The 12,551-nt window shown below is 50.3% G+C and overlaps 1 protein-coding gene and 2 pseudogenes across 3 annotated transcripts; 1 reads left to right on the top strand and 2 right to left on the bottom strand.

Moving 5' to 3' along the window:
• Nucleotides 1-303: 303 nt before the first annotated feature.
• ARL4D (ADP ribosylation factor like GTPase 4D) lies at nt 304-5,255 on the bottom strand. 3 transcript variants are annotated; one of them, XM_034641262.1, is made up of 2 exons: nt 5,138-5,255; nt 304-1,591 (listed from the first exon to the last, which is right to left on the bottom strand). In XM_034641262.1, exon 2 carries the CDS (start codon nt 1,496-1,498, stop codon nt 893-895), a length of 606 nt encoding a protein of 201 aa, XP_034497153.1. In that variant the 5' UTR covers nt 1,499-1,591; nt 5,138-5,255; the 3' UTR covers nt 304-892. The 3 variants fall into 3 exon arrangements, with proteins under 3 accessions (XP_034497153.1, XP_002919772.1, XP_019655757.1); XM_002919726.4 differs by lacking the exon at nt 5,138-5,255 and adding an exon at nt 2,161-2,304; XM_019800198.2 differs by lacking the exon at nt 5,138-5,255 and adding an exon at nt 2,018-2,152.
• A 7,227-nt stretch (nt 5,256-12,482) lies between these two features.
• LOC117795855 overlaps nt 12,483-12,551 on the top strand; it is a 202-nt pseudogene continuing 133 nt past the window's right edge.
• The window catches only part of LOC117795844, a 202-nt pseudogene continuing 170 nt past the window's right edge, over nt 12,520-12,551 (bottom strand).

Below are 12,551 nucleotides of genomic sequence, written 5' to 3'. Positions count from 1 at the left end.
CTCGCTGGCTGTCTGTCACATAAATAAAATAAAATCTTTAAAAAAAAAAAAAGAACCAGGGGATGACGGGAGGGGAGTGGAAGCAGGAGAAAGAAGGGACACCCCAAAAAACTGCAGAAATCAGGTAATAGCTTGGGAGAGGGCAATTTCAACTCCATTTGTCATTTCCACCAGCCATCCCATAGTGTTTCCTGTGCAAATTCAGCTTCACAATAACGCCCCCTTCCCCATTCCTGCCACCCATATAGAAATCTGGGATCACTCCTGGGGCTGGGTAAGAAAATGCCAGACCAAGGTCAGAGCTACGGTATCATCAGTCTTTAATAACTTATAGGCAAGTGCTAAAAAATAGTTAATAATAATACAGAGGACACACACGCGGCTTATAAAAACAGTTGTGGATATGCAAATGTGGGGAAGGGTTCTTGGCACTTTCACACAGACACAAAAATAAAGACTATTGTGACTAGCATCCTTAGAAAAGCAGCCTGGGGGACACCCCAGTTGGGAGGGGTGGAGGTGGGGGGACAGTCCTCGTTCATCCCAAATGCATTCGCCAAACAACCTTCTTTTGCCCCAAAACACATCTCACCAACAAGCCAGAGAAGAAAAAGAAGAAACAGGGTCGAGGTAGAGTCACAGCTTACATTTAAGCTTCCCCAGTCCTGCAGCCCCCATTTCTCCAGAGGTGAGGATGAGGGAGGGAGAGGAGAAGACATCCCGTCTCCCCTTCCCTCCCCAATGCTGCACCACAGCAGGACCCCCAGTGTGCTCCTTGGTCCTTCACTGAGGCAGACTGGTTCTGCAGCCCAGAGCTGAGTAAAGGGCCACAGGCTCCGCCTGGCTGTCCAGGTGTGCAGACCCCTACTGGTGAGGAGGGGACAGCCTCGGGTCACCGTCTCTTCTTGCCTACCCGGGCTGCCTTCTTCCTCTTGAGGATCATCTCGTACAGGCGCTCCAGGCCCGGCTGCAGGCCCAGCCCATCCACAGCGCTGCAGCCCTGCACGTGGGTGAGTGTGGCTGCTGCAAGCTCTCGGACTGCGAGCCTCTTCTCAACCTCTGCGGCGCTCAGCGCCCCGGGCTGATCCTGCTTGTTGGCCAGCACCAGCACAGGCACACCCTGGTTGTCCGAAGCCCGACTGATTCGGTGTAGCTCCACCTTGGCCTCCTCCAGGCGCTCAGCCTCGGCAGCATCCACCACAAACACCAGCCCGTCTGTCCGACGTGTGTAGGAGCGCCACAGCGGTCGCAGCTTCTCTTGCCCCCCGACATCCCACACTTGGAAGGTGATGCCACGGGACCCTCCCAGTGGCACCCGGATCTTCTCTGTGTTGAAGCCTTTCGTGGGGACGCTCTGGACAAACTCCTTGAACTTGAGGCGGTAAAGAAGCGAGGTCTTTCCAGCAGAGTCCAGCCCAATGACCACGACATGCAGGGCCTGGAAGTGAGGCAAGAAAGAGGAGGCAGTGGGAGCCATCTCCGTCAAGTGGTTCCCCATGGTGAGCTCCAGCTAAGGTGCAGGTCCCGGGGCACGAAGTAGAGGCAGGGAGTGGCCTTGAACTGCAGGCTCTGGGGGCGGCTGCTGGGTTATCTGAACAGGGAAAAATCATGGGAGAAAAAAGGAGACGTTTAATAAGAAACACGAAATGTGCAACTTCTAGATCCTTTCCTAAGTCAGTCTCCCATCCTTCCTTTTTTAAATTCCGGTTTTTATTTTGTTTTTTTTAAACAGCTCCAATTGTTAACAGAGGCGCTCCCCGCTTTCAGGGGCGACGAGATCTACAGAGACCCCCGGGTTCTGGACACAGGCTGGGGGGGTGAGGCCTCGATCTGGAGATGGTCGGCTTCCCGCGCCTCTTCTCCGAGCTCGCGGCGCGGTAGCAGACGCTGAGACCCTTATTCCCCACGCGAGAATCTCACAGGAAGGGGCAGGTCGGGCAGCACCCCCCAATTAAGAGTCAGGGTCCGGGCGCTGAGACGGGACAGTAAGGCCCGCTCCCGCCTGCCCTCCACATACCCAGACGGTTGACACGCCCCTCCTCAACACCGCGATCCCCTTCTCAAAGTCCCGTGACACTTCGCCTTGCTCGTATCGCCGGCTCCAGCTCCCCAGGTCCCCGCACCGGGGCCACCTCAGCTGCGGCTGAACAGCCCCTTTACCTTCCGGCAGCCGCACTCTCCCCGGACCAGCCTCCCGAGCCTCCACGCGAAACTCCACGCCCGTCTCCACCGCCACCACCGCCGCCGGCACTGCGGCCACTGCGGAGCGGGCCGGGGACTCCGCCTTAAAAAGCCGCGCGCAACGTCACGCAGCGCGGACCAATCAGCAGTCCCTCGGCGGCGGGGCGGGGCGGGGCCTGGAGCTACGTGCCCTGCGACCCCGACAACCCAGTGATGGACGTGTTCTCAATTGGTGACCGTTTTATTAGACATTTTCCCCCATAGTCTAATATTTGGAGGTAAACTCGGGAGGGAAAGTGGGAGGGACAGACGTGGCAGCGTCTGACTTGGAAGGAGAGGTGAAGAGCTTCGTCCTCTACACCGCGGCAACCTCCTCCCCCTGAGAGAGCCACCCCACGCCTCCGCTGCGCCAGGGTCTACTAAGGAGAGGCTCACAATCTTCCTCCTTTATCTTTCCTAAATCAGTGTTCCCACCTGTGTAAACCTGGAACCTCATCAAACAGCCTAAGCCTAAACCCATTAGCCCGTTGATCCTCACAGCAGCCTGTGAGGTAGGGCCTGGTGCTGTCTACGTTCTACAGGGGAGGAAAGCTCCGAAGGGTTCAATGACTTGCCTAAGGTCACGTAGCCAGGAGGTGGCTGAGGAAGGATCTGTCTGAATCGGGTGTCTGGGCTCCTGACGGCAGAGCTCTCCCTCCTCTCTCACTGGAGAAGCCAGAGGGTTAGGCATCCTCCACAGAAATCCCTCCATTGCTGGTTAGAGTGCTGACCAGAAGCAGACACCCCGGGAGGCCTCCCTTGTTCAAAGAGATAGAGAATTCTTCGCCCCACAGGACTTTGATTGACCTCATTCATACTGTGCGCTCTCCCAGACACACTCAGCAGATACAGAGGCATGGGCCACAGGGCCTGACCTCAGAGGGCTTAAACTCTAGTGAAAACAAGACTGGCCACTGACAGGGAACGCTGGGCCTTTGTAAATCTGAGCTAAGTCCTTGTAGGACTTCAGAGGAGGGAGAGAAGGTGGGAACTGGAAGCTTCTGGAAAGCTTTCTGTAAGCTAATGAGTCCTGTGGAGTTCTGGTTAAGAGGGGGACAGGACTGAGTGGTAGCTCCCCAGCCATTGCAGCCTGATACAGTCTGGGCAGCCCTGAAGAGGACAAGATGTCACAAAAGGACAGTGTGACCAAAAGAATATCAGTGATTACCTGCAGGGGAGGTAAGTAAAATTGAAGGAAGGGAGGAGGCTCAAAGGAGAATAAGATCATAACTCTAATATTTCCATTTTTACAAGGAGGCTGGATTCTTATATTTATTTTTTTTTAAGATTTTATTTATTTATTTGACAGCGAGAGAGAGACAGCAAGAGAGGGAACACAAGCAGAGGCAGAGGGAGGGGGAGAAGCAGGCTTCCCTCTGAGCAGAGAGCCCCAGGCAGGCCCCTGGGATCATGACCTGAGCCAAAGGCAGACGCTTAACGACTGAGCCACCCAGGTGCCCCTGGATTCTTATATTTACTGTGTAATTCAATATTAACCCCTTTTAAAGGTTATATTTGAGGGGGATCGGAAAAAGAGTAGGGAAGTCACTGATAGACAGAAGGGCCTAGCCCTTTCCTGCCCAGTGGCCTCCCATCCGTTTAGCACCAGCCTGCCTTGCCACCTCCTTCTTCCCCTTCCTCCTCTAAAACCAGCCACCTGGTTTCCAGCAATGCAGGGAGCCTCCTTGAATCCCTGAAGACAGCAAGACCTTAGAAAATTAGCATTACACTCCATGTTGGGGGGGGTGGTTTGGCAGATTGCCACAGGAGCTAAGACACAGAGGTGGCCTGTGTTAGGAGAGGGGAAGACGACCAAGTTGGAAACCACTACCATGTTGAGTGGTCACTGCATGCCAGGCTCTGGTCCGAGAACTCTGCATACTTTTCCTTTTTTTATTATTATTATTTTTTTAAGTAAGTTCTACGCCCAACGTGGGGCCTCATGTCCCACTGCCCGAGCCAGCCAGGCACCCCATACTTTTCCTTTTTAATATACAACTCAACCCAAGAAGTAAGTGTGGTCATTCCAAAAAGAAGAAAGAAGCACTGGAAAGTTAGGTAATTTGTCCAAGGTCACTCTGCTAGAAAAAACTTGACATGGAGCAACTGTTACAATGGCTGTGAAACTGAAAACACACAGTAATGAGAAACACAGATTGTCTCGTGTTTCTTCGGCAACCTTTGAAACTTCTGGGCCTCACAACCGAGAGGGAAATTGTCATTTGATTATCTAATAAAAGAGATAAAACTGGCAATCCCACCCCACCCTTCAACTTTCTGGTTTGCCAGAGGTGTTGATGAACAAACGGGGAGGAAGGGGTGGGGCAGGGAGAGGTGAAGGAAGGGCCCCAGCTTGTCAGGGCAGCACTAGGCTGTGGGCTTACCACAGTTTGCCCCCTTTAAATGGGAACTCCAGCCCCCCACACACACATACACTCACACACCACATCCCCAGGGAGCCTTCCTCCATTAATGACTATTTTCCTTCCTGGCAGCCTCACCTCTGCAGCCCTTTCTCTCCATTAGATCACAGCCCAGGACCTCCTGTATTGGGAGATTCACTGCAGAGAACATTTGAACATTCGTACACTGAACAATCATATATGGAGTACCTGCTACGTTCTGAGCACACAGCCCTGAATGAGATGAATAAGGACCTGTCCTCTTGGAGTGTACATTCTAGAGGAGAGAGACAGGCAATGAATAAAGAAGATGGTTTCGGATGGTGACACTTGCCATCAAGGGAAATAAAACAGGGAGATGTGCGAGAGAGAGACTCGGGAAAGGAACTACTTCAGACTGCGGGCAGCAAGATGCTCAGGAAGGCCTCTCCAATAGGTGACATTAGAGCCAAGGTGTAAGTGACAAGGAGTCAGGTCAGCATTCAAAACAGAATGACAGACTCCCTAAGACCTACCTGCTTCCTTCTATGGGCTCCCCCACGTGGATGAGAGTCCAGCTGCTATGTCACGTCCGTCCTCAGAGCTGTCTCCCCACCAGACGAAGCCCTGAGCCCAGGAGCTGGTTCCTGTCATCTACATCTCCAAGGTGCCCAGCGCTGCGCCTGGCACACAATAGACAGTCAGGAAATCTTGCATGGATTCATGGACGCATGACAAAATGATTAAATGTACTGAGGGAAGTCCCTGAGTTTGAGAATCACACATCTACCCTTAGCCTGGGAGATTCCTGGTCTGGGGTTGCTAGGAACCCCAGGAATGCCTATAAAACCCTGCATTTCTGGGCAAGGTCTCGGTAGTATTGAACTCTCGGGTCTTTCCTAAGGACGAGGGACTTCTTAGAGCAGGAAAAACAGAGGCCAGGGGTGGGGATGACACTGGAGAGAGAGCCCCCCCTTGAGGCCGGACATGCTGAAACCCTGGGCTGAGAGTCAGGGTGAGTCGTGTCCCTCACCAGTAGACTGGCTTGGAAAAGTCACACACACACACACACACACACCCGCCCAGGGCTTAGGCGATTCCAGGTCCTTTGCCCCACCAACAGTCCATACTCCAGAATAGCCGATAGGGGATAAAGGAGCTCACCAAGGAAGTGGCTGAGAACATCCTTGTCTCCACAGTACTGTAACCAAATACCTGTCTCAGCACACAAATGAAGGGAGGAAAGGAGTCTGCAGGAGTGAGGAGTGAGGGAGGGAAGCCAAAGAAAAAGATGGCAGCTTGGGAATCACAAAGACCCATTTCTCTTTTTTTTTTTCTTTAAGCGAGCTCTCTGCCCACTGTGGGACTGGAACTCTCTACCCCGAGATCAAGAGTCACACAATTGGGGTACCTGGGTGGCTCAGTCGGTTAAGCGTCTGACCTCAGCTCAGGTCATGATCTTGGGGTCCTGGGATTGAGCCCCGCGATGGGCTCCCCATTCAGCGGGGAGCCTGCTTCTCCCTCTCCCTCTGCCCCTCCTCCTGCTCATGCTCTTTCTCTCTGAAATAAACAAAATCTTAAAAAAAAAAAAAAGGCACATGCTGTACAACTGAGTCAGCCAGGTGTCCCATGAAGACCCATGTTTCTTTTCTTTTTCTTAAAGGTTTATTTATTAGGGGCGCCTGGGTGGCACAGCGGTTAAGCGTCTGCCTTCGGCTCAGGGCGTGATCCCAGCGTTACGGGATCGAGCCCCACATCAGGCTCCTCCGCTATGAGCCTGCTTCTTCCTCTCCCACTCCCCCTCCTTGTGTTCCCTCTCTCGCTGGCTGTCTCTATCTCTGTAGAATAAATAAATAAAATCTTTAAAAAAAATAATAAATAAAGGTTTATTTATTAGAGAGAGAGCGAGCAGGGGGAGGGGCAGAGGGAGAGGGAGAATCCTCAACCAGACCCCTTGCAGAATGCAGAGCCCCACACAGGACTCAATCCCACAATCCTGAGACCACAACCAGGAGACCACGATGTGAGCATAAACCAAAAGTCGGCCGCTCAACCAACATACTGAACCACTCAGGTGCCCCCACAAAGACCCATTTTTCAAATCCCATCTTTATTTCCTCAAGAACAAAATGGAGAAAACACAACCTACCTTTTAGAATGAGTATGAAAAGAAAAAAAACCTGTGTGTAAGGGCCCCGTAGGCACCCCTCTTCCCTACAAGGGGCCCTTTCAGATGCAACTCTCCCAAAACCCAGTCCCAGGGCCCCAGCCTTAGGGCTAGAAAGGAGCAGATGCTGCCCCCTGGTGAATATGTATGTCACTGACTGATTCCCTGAAGAAAAGTGGAGTAGAGGTTGAGTCATATGCATATAAGTTATATGCAGGTTCCTTTGCCTCCTACTGGAGTCTTCCTTTCAGACAGAGCCTTTCCTACAGTTGAGGTTGGAAGGAAAAATCTACCCTCTTCAAGTTTTTCTGTGGAGCTGAGATCAGATTTAAATGAACATTATTTGAGGGGCGCCTGGGTGGCCAGTTGGTTGAGTCCGACTGTTGATCTCAGCTCTGGGCTTGACCTCAGGGTCATGAGTTCAAGCCCACATTGGGCTCCATGCTCGGTGTGAAGCCTACTTAAAACACAAAAACAAAAACATGATTTGAGCAGAAAATCTAATTTTGGTTACATTTCCCAGACTGTTACTGCGGGCCTAACGACAGGTGCAGAGAAGGCTCAGGCAGGAGGAAGCTCCAGGGCAGGGAGGGTTGTGAAGAGCTTAGTTGCAGCCATGTTTCAGTGTCTGTGGTGATGGATGTCCAGCGTCCATTTGTGCAAGAGCCTGGCACTCAGGGGAGGCCTTGGCTGGAGGAAGGGATTTCGGTGGTCAGCAAGAAAGAGCAACGGGAGCCCAGGAGGGTGATAATACTCCGGAAGCAAGGAACAACCAAACTGAGAGAAGCAGAGAAGGGAGAAAGCCAGGTCCATGCTCTGGAGGGAACAGGGTGACTGCCCAGATATCCAAGCTGGGTGGGCTCTTTGGAGCACTCACAACAAGGGCCAGTCCCCAGTGACCCCATCCGTTTGATTCAATCTTTCTCCTCTCACGATGGGGGGGGGTGGCATTCTCTGCCAAGCCCTCCATGTTGTCTTGCACACACGGAGAGGAAGCATAGCTTCAAACCGTGGTTCTTAAATTTGAGAGTATATCAGAATCATCTAGAGGACTTACTAAAACACAGATTGCTGAGCCCCACCTCCAGAATTTCTGACTCATTCGGTCTTGGGCTCTCAGGCCCAAAAATGTGCATTTATAGCAACTTCTCAGGTAATACTGATGGTGCTGGTCTGGGGGTCACACTGCGAGGACCACTGGTTAAAAGATGAGTTCAAATCCTGACTTTAACATTTCCAGTGACCCCTTGGGCACATTATCTTCCCAGCCTCAACCTCTTCATCTGTAAAATGGGGTAATACTTACTGCACATGGTTGTTATGAGAATTGAATAAGGTTAAATGTGTGAAGCAGTCCGCAAAGGGCTTGGTCTGTATAAAGTCCTCTATACCTGGTAGCTATTATGATAATGATATTAAATTAATTTATTTCAACCAATAACAAAAAAGAAATTTGACCCAGGAAACCAGCTTAATATGGAATATCTTCCTCAGATAACACACAAAGTAACATGTACAAATTGATCCCTGGCTGCCTTTTCTTTTCCCATGTATATGACTTAAAGCATTGCTTTTTAGAATTTCATGTGCATATGAACCTCCTATGGACCCTATTAAAATGCAGATTATGGTTCAATAGGTGTAGACTGAATTGTGCCCCCCGTGTATATATTGAATATTCAATATTTTATTCAAATATGTATTCAATATTTGTATATTGCTGCCCTACCCCCCCCAGTGTGATGGTATTTAGAGGGGAGGCCTTTTGGAGGGTAATTAGGTTAGATGAGGTCATGAGAGTGGGACCCTCGTGATGGGATTAGCTCCCTTAAAAGAAGCACGAGAGACCTTGTTCTCTCTCTTCCACACGGAGAAGGTGGCCATCTGTGAGCCGAGAGAGACCTCACGAGAGCCCTCCGAGGCTAGCAGGCTGAACTGGGACTTCCGGTGTCCTCAACTGTGAGAACAGAAATATCTGTTATTTAAGCACTCAGTCTATGGAATTTTGTTATGGCTGCCAGAGCAAAGTAAGACAGTAGGTCTGTTGTGGGGCCCGACTTTCTGCATTTCTAGCCAGCTCCCAGGTGGTACAGATGCTGCTGTTCACAGACCACATTTTGAGCAGCAAGGGTCTAGAACAGATTAATAGAAAGTTACCGTAAAGGCTATGTATTTTCCCTGATGATGAGGACTTTAAATGTTCTCCTGCAAATCTACAATAGAGACCTGTTATAATCCCAGGCCTCTAATGGGTCTAGAGCTTATGATCCCAAGCCTCTAACCGCTCTTTCCTCAGCAATCATTGTTAGATAAAGGAATGAATGAGCTAAGTGTTTTGTCTGACAGGGGGCCACCTCCCCTACTGGGAAGACCTTTGGACTTAGAAGACTTGGGGAAGTACCCAGGATGAGTCTGGCAGCTTCTCTGAGCTGGATATGCTCTCTGAGATCTGGGGACATAAATACTTCCCACAGGTGTTGTAGAGATTAAATGAGGGGCACCTGGTTGGCCCAGATGATGGAGCATGTGACTCTTGATCTCAAGGTTGTGAGTTCGAGCCCTACCCTGGGCATAGAGTTTATTTTTTTTAATGTGTTTTTTTTTTTAAGATTAAATAAGATTGTTGGGGCGCCTGGGTGGCACAACGGTTAAGCGTCTGCCTTCGGCTCAGGGCGTGATCCCGGTGTTGTGGGATCGAGCCCCACATCAGGCTCCTCTGCTATGAGCCTGCTTCTTCCTCTCCCACTCCCCCTGCTTGTGTTCCCTCTCTCACTGGCTGTCTCTATCTCTGTCAAATAAATAAATAAAATCTTAAAAAAAAATAAAATAAAAATAAAATAAAATAAAATAAATAAGATTGTGACCATGAACGTGCCATAAACAGCATCTGGCTTACACACAGGGATACTAAACAAAACAGTCACAGAGCAGAGTCGAGCCCCATGAACAAGCTGCTTGGGCTATGACTTGGAACTCTTTGATCCAAGGCTCATGTTGGCCTCCTGCACCTGGAGGCTCAGCGTAGCCAATGGGGTCTGCTGCAAGCCCAGCTGGGAGGAAGAGAATACGGAGGGAGAGGGGACAAGAGATGGGGAAAAATATATCTTGGTATAGTTTTTATTTAATTTTATATGTTAGCTTGAGAACCACTTTTTACTTTCCATGAATCGTCTATGCCTGGCCTTTGCCCGTTCTTTTTTTTTTTTTTAACCGAATGGTTCATTTTTTATAATTATTTCCGGGAGCTCCTTATGTTTTAGAAAAATAAGTACTTTTCTTGTGGTTTGGGTTGCAAATATTTATTCTTAATTGTTTTGTCATTAATCACCTGTAACATGATGTGACATACATGGGCAGGTGACGGAAATAGAGAGGAGACAGACCCCTTTCCTACCCTTGGGGCTCATCCAACTTGGGAAGGGGACTACGACACCTGCCCAAATGGCCAGAACACGAGGCAGGACAAAAAGGCCAGTGAGAGATGAACAAATGCTTGGAGGGTTCAAACCATAGCAACCCCCTCTCGGCAAAACCAAATTAGCGAGTATAGTAAGATGGTCTGATACACATAGATCTGAACAGAGATCATGGGATTTGAAGGCCCGAAGAGTCATGTCAGGTGCAAGCTAACCACATTATGTGTTGTTTTGTGTGACTCTCATGCATTCATTCAACAAATATTTATCAAGGGACAGATATGTGCTGAGCACTGCCTGAGGTGCTGGGGATAGGGCAGCGACAAAACCTCTATCAAGGTGAGAAGCAAATAAACCAATAATATGTGTGTATTTGTGAATATATCTAAATAAATTGTCTTAAATTATTAGTTTTTTAAAGATTGTATTTATTGGACAGAGAGAGAGAGCAAGCACAAGCAGGGGGAGTAGCAGGGGAAGAGGGAGAAGCAGGTTCCCCGTTGATCAGGGAGCCCCAAGCGTCGCTGGATCCCAGGACCCTGGGATCATGACCTGAGCCAAAGGCAGACGCTCAACCCACTGAGCCACCCAGGTGTCCCCTGTCTTAAAATATTATTAATTTTGATTACTGAAGAGTTTTTTGGGGGACATTCTCTTAACTCCCGCCCCCTAAGGAGGGGGCCTCATTGGTCTCTCCATAGGCCTGTCCCTGGATAATTATAATAATATCCATCTTGTAGGGCTGTTGAGTAAATTAAGTGAGGTAATACAATAGAGCTCTCGGCCCAGGGGCTGGCATTGGAAAGGGCTCAGGCAACACCTGAGAACAGGCTTTCTGTCCCGCAGGGTGAAGTGACTGACTGGGTTTCAGTGCTACATTCATGATACCTTCTAGATTTTCTGAGATGAAATGAAAGAAATATTAACCCCCCAAGTAAACTGAAGTTCTCTAGGAAGGAGAATATGAAAGGTAAATGCTGACTGAGCAGCCAACAGCAGTCTTTGCCCCAAAGAAACGTCGGGGGAGGGGGTTTAGGAATTGATTGGCCTTGATACCCAGAGCATCCTTGACAGTCATTTCTCCTCTGTCGTGTGCCACCATCCCTAACCAGATCTTCCACCCCCATCACCCCTGGACCAGGCCAGTAGCCTCCTAATTGCTTCTCTAATGCAGTCTGACCTGGGGGTCGCTTCTTCACTCAACAAACGTTTGCTGACCACCTACTACCTGCCAAGCACTGAGCTAGTGGTGGGATACAGACATAAATATTGGTGAGGGTTACCGCCCTCAATGATCTTAGATTTCAAGTGGGGAGATCAAGGATTGCCCAAAAAGGTGGTGAGTCGTGTACCTGAAACGAATTAGCAGGTGGGACGAAATGCATATGAATAGGGCCGCTAATCAGACTGGAGATAGGGTATAGAGGCCTTTAAGGAAGGCTTCCAGGAGGAGGTGACACCCAAGCAGAATCCAGAGTATCTGCATAAGCAGCCAAGTGAGGAAGAGGTGAAGAGAAAGGATGTCCCAGGTGCAAGGAACTTTACCTACGAAGCCCAAGATATGGTTCATTCTCAGAAGAACCGATAGACCCAGGTACTGGAGTTGGGAGAAAATCCCTCCAGAAAATCCCACACGCCTCCTCCCTCCTCCGCACTTTCTAGGATCGGCCTTCAGCCTTGCAGGGAGGCTACCCTCCCCGCTCCGGGAAGCCCCTCCTCCAGACCTTCCGCTCCCCTGACTCAGAATGAGCCCCTCTACTGGCACGTATGAGGATCGTCGTACCGGCGTGGGACCACCTTAATACAATACGGTCCAAGCGTTTCTAGTGACTATGTCTTGCGACTTTGTCTTTCTTCAGAACGAGCTGCGCCAACAGCTCCCTTCCACAGGCCTCTATTGCCGTCACCCCCAACCCTCTTTGATCCTGTCTTTTTTCTCCGTCTGTACAAAAGTGGGGACCGACCCCCGCATCCCGCATTCAATGCCCGGCGAGCTGAAGCGACCCCCGGTGACTGTCCGCTCGCTGTGACCACACCCCCTGGAGCGGGACAAGGCGGGGCATTCAAATTCGATATGGCGTCACAGAGAGACCGGAGACGCGAAGCAACGGCAGACGCACCATTTCTCTTTTAAAGTAGAGAATTTAAAAAACTCTGCACCAGAGCCTACTGAACCGTGACGCCCCGGCACTGCCCGAAAAGCGAGGGAAGCGAGGCGCGGAACGAGCGCGACCTGGCTCAACGTGAGTGCAATATGGCTGGCTGCGCGGCGGTGCCGGCGAGGGGAGCACCCCCAGCATCGCTTCTCGGCCTTTTGGCTAAGATCAAGTGTAGTATCTGTTCTTATCAGTTTAATATCTGATACGT

The sequence above is a fragment of the Ailuropoda melanoleuca genome, chromosome 13 (assembly GCF_002007445.2).
Source record: "Ailuropoda melanoleuca isolate Jingjing chromosome 13, ASM200744v2, whole genome shotgun sequence".
Lineage (NCBI taxonomy): Eukaryota > Metazoa > Chordata > Mammalia > Carnivora > Ursidae > Ailuropoda > Ailuropoda melanoleuca.
The sequence above is the reverse complement of the archived record's forward strand: the minus strand, read 5'-3'. Positions and strand labels throughout refer to the sequence as shown.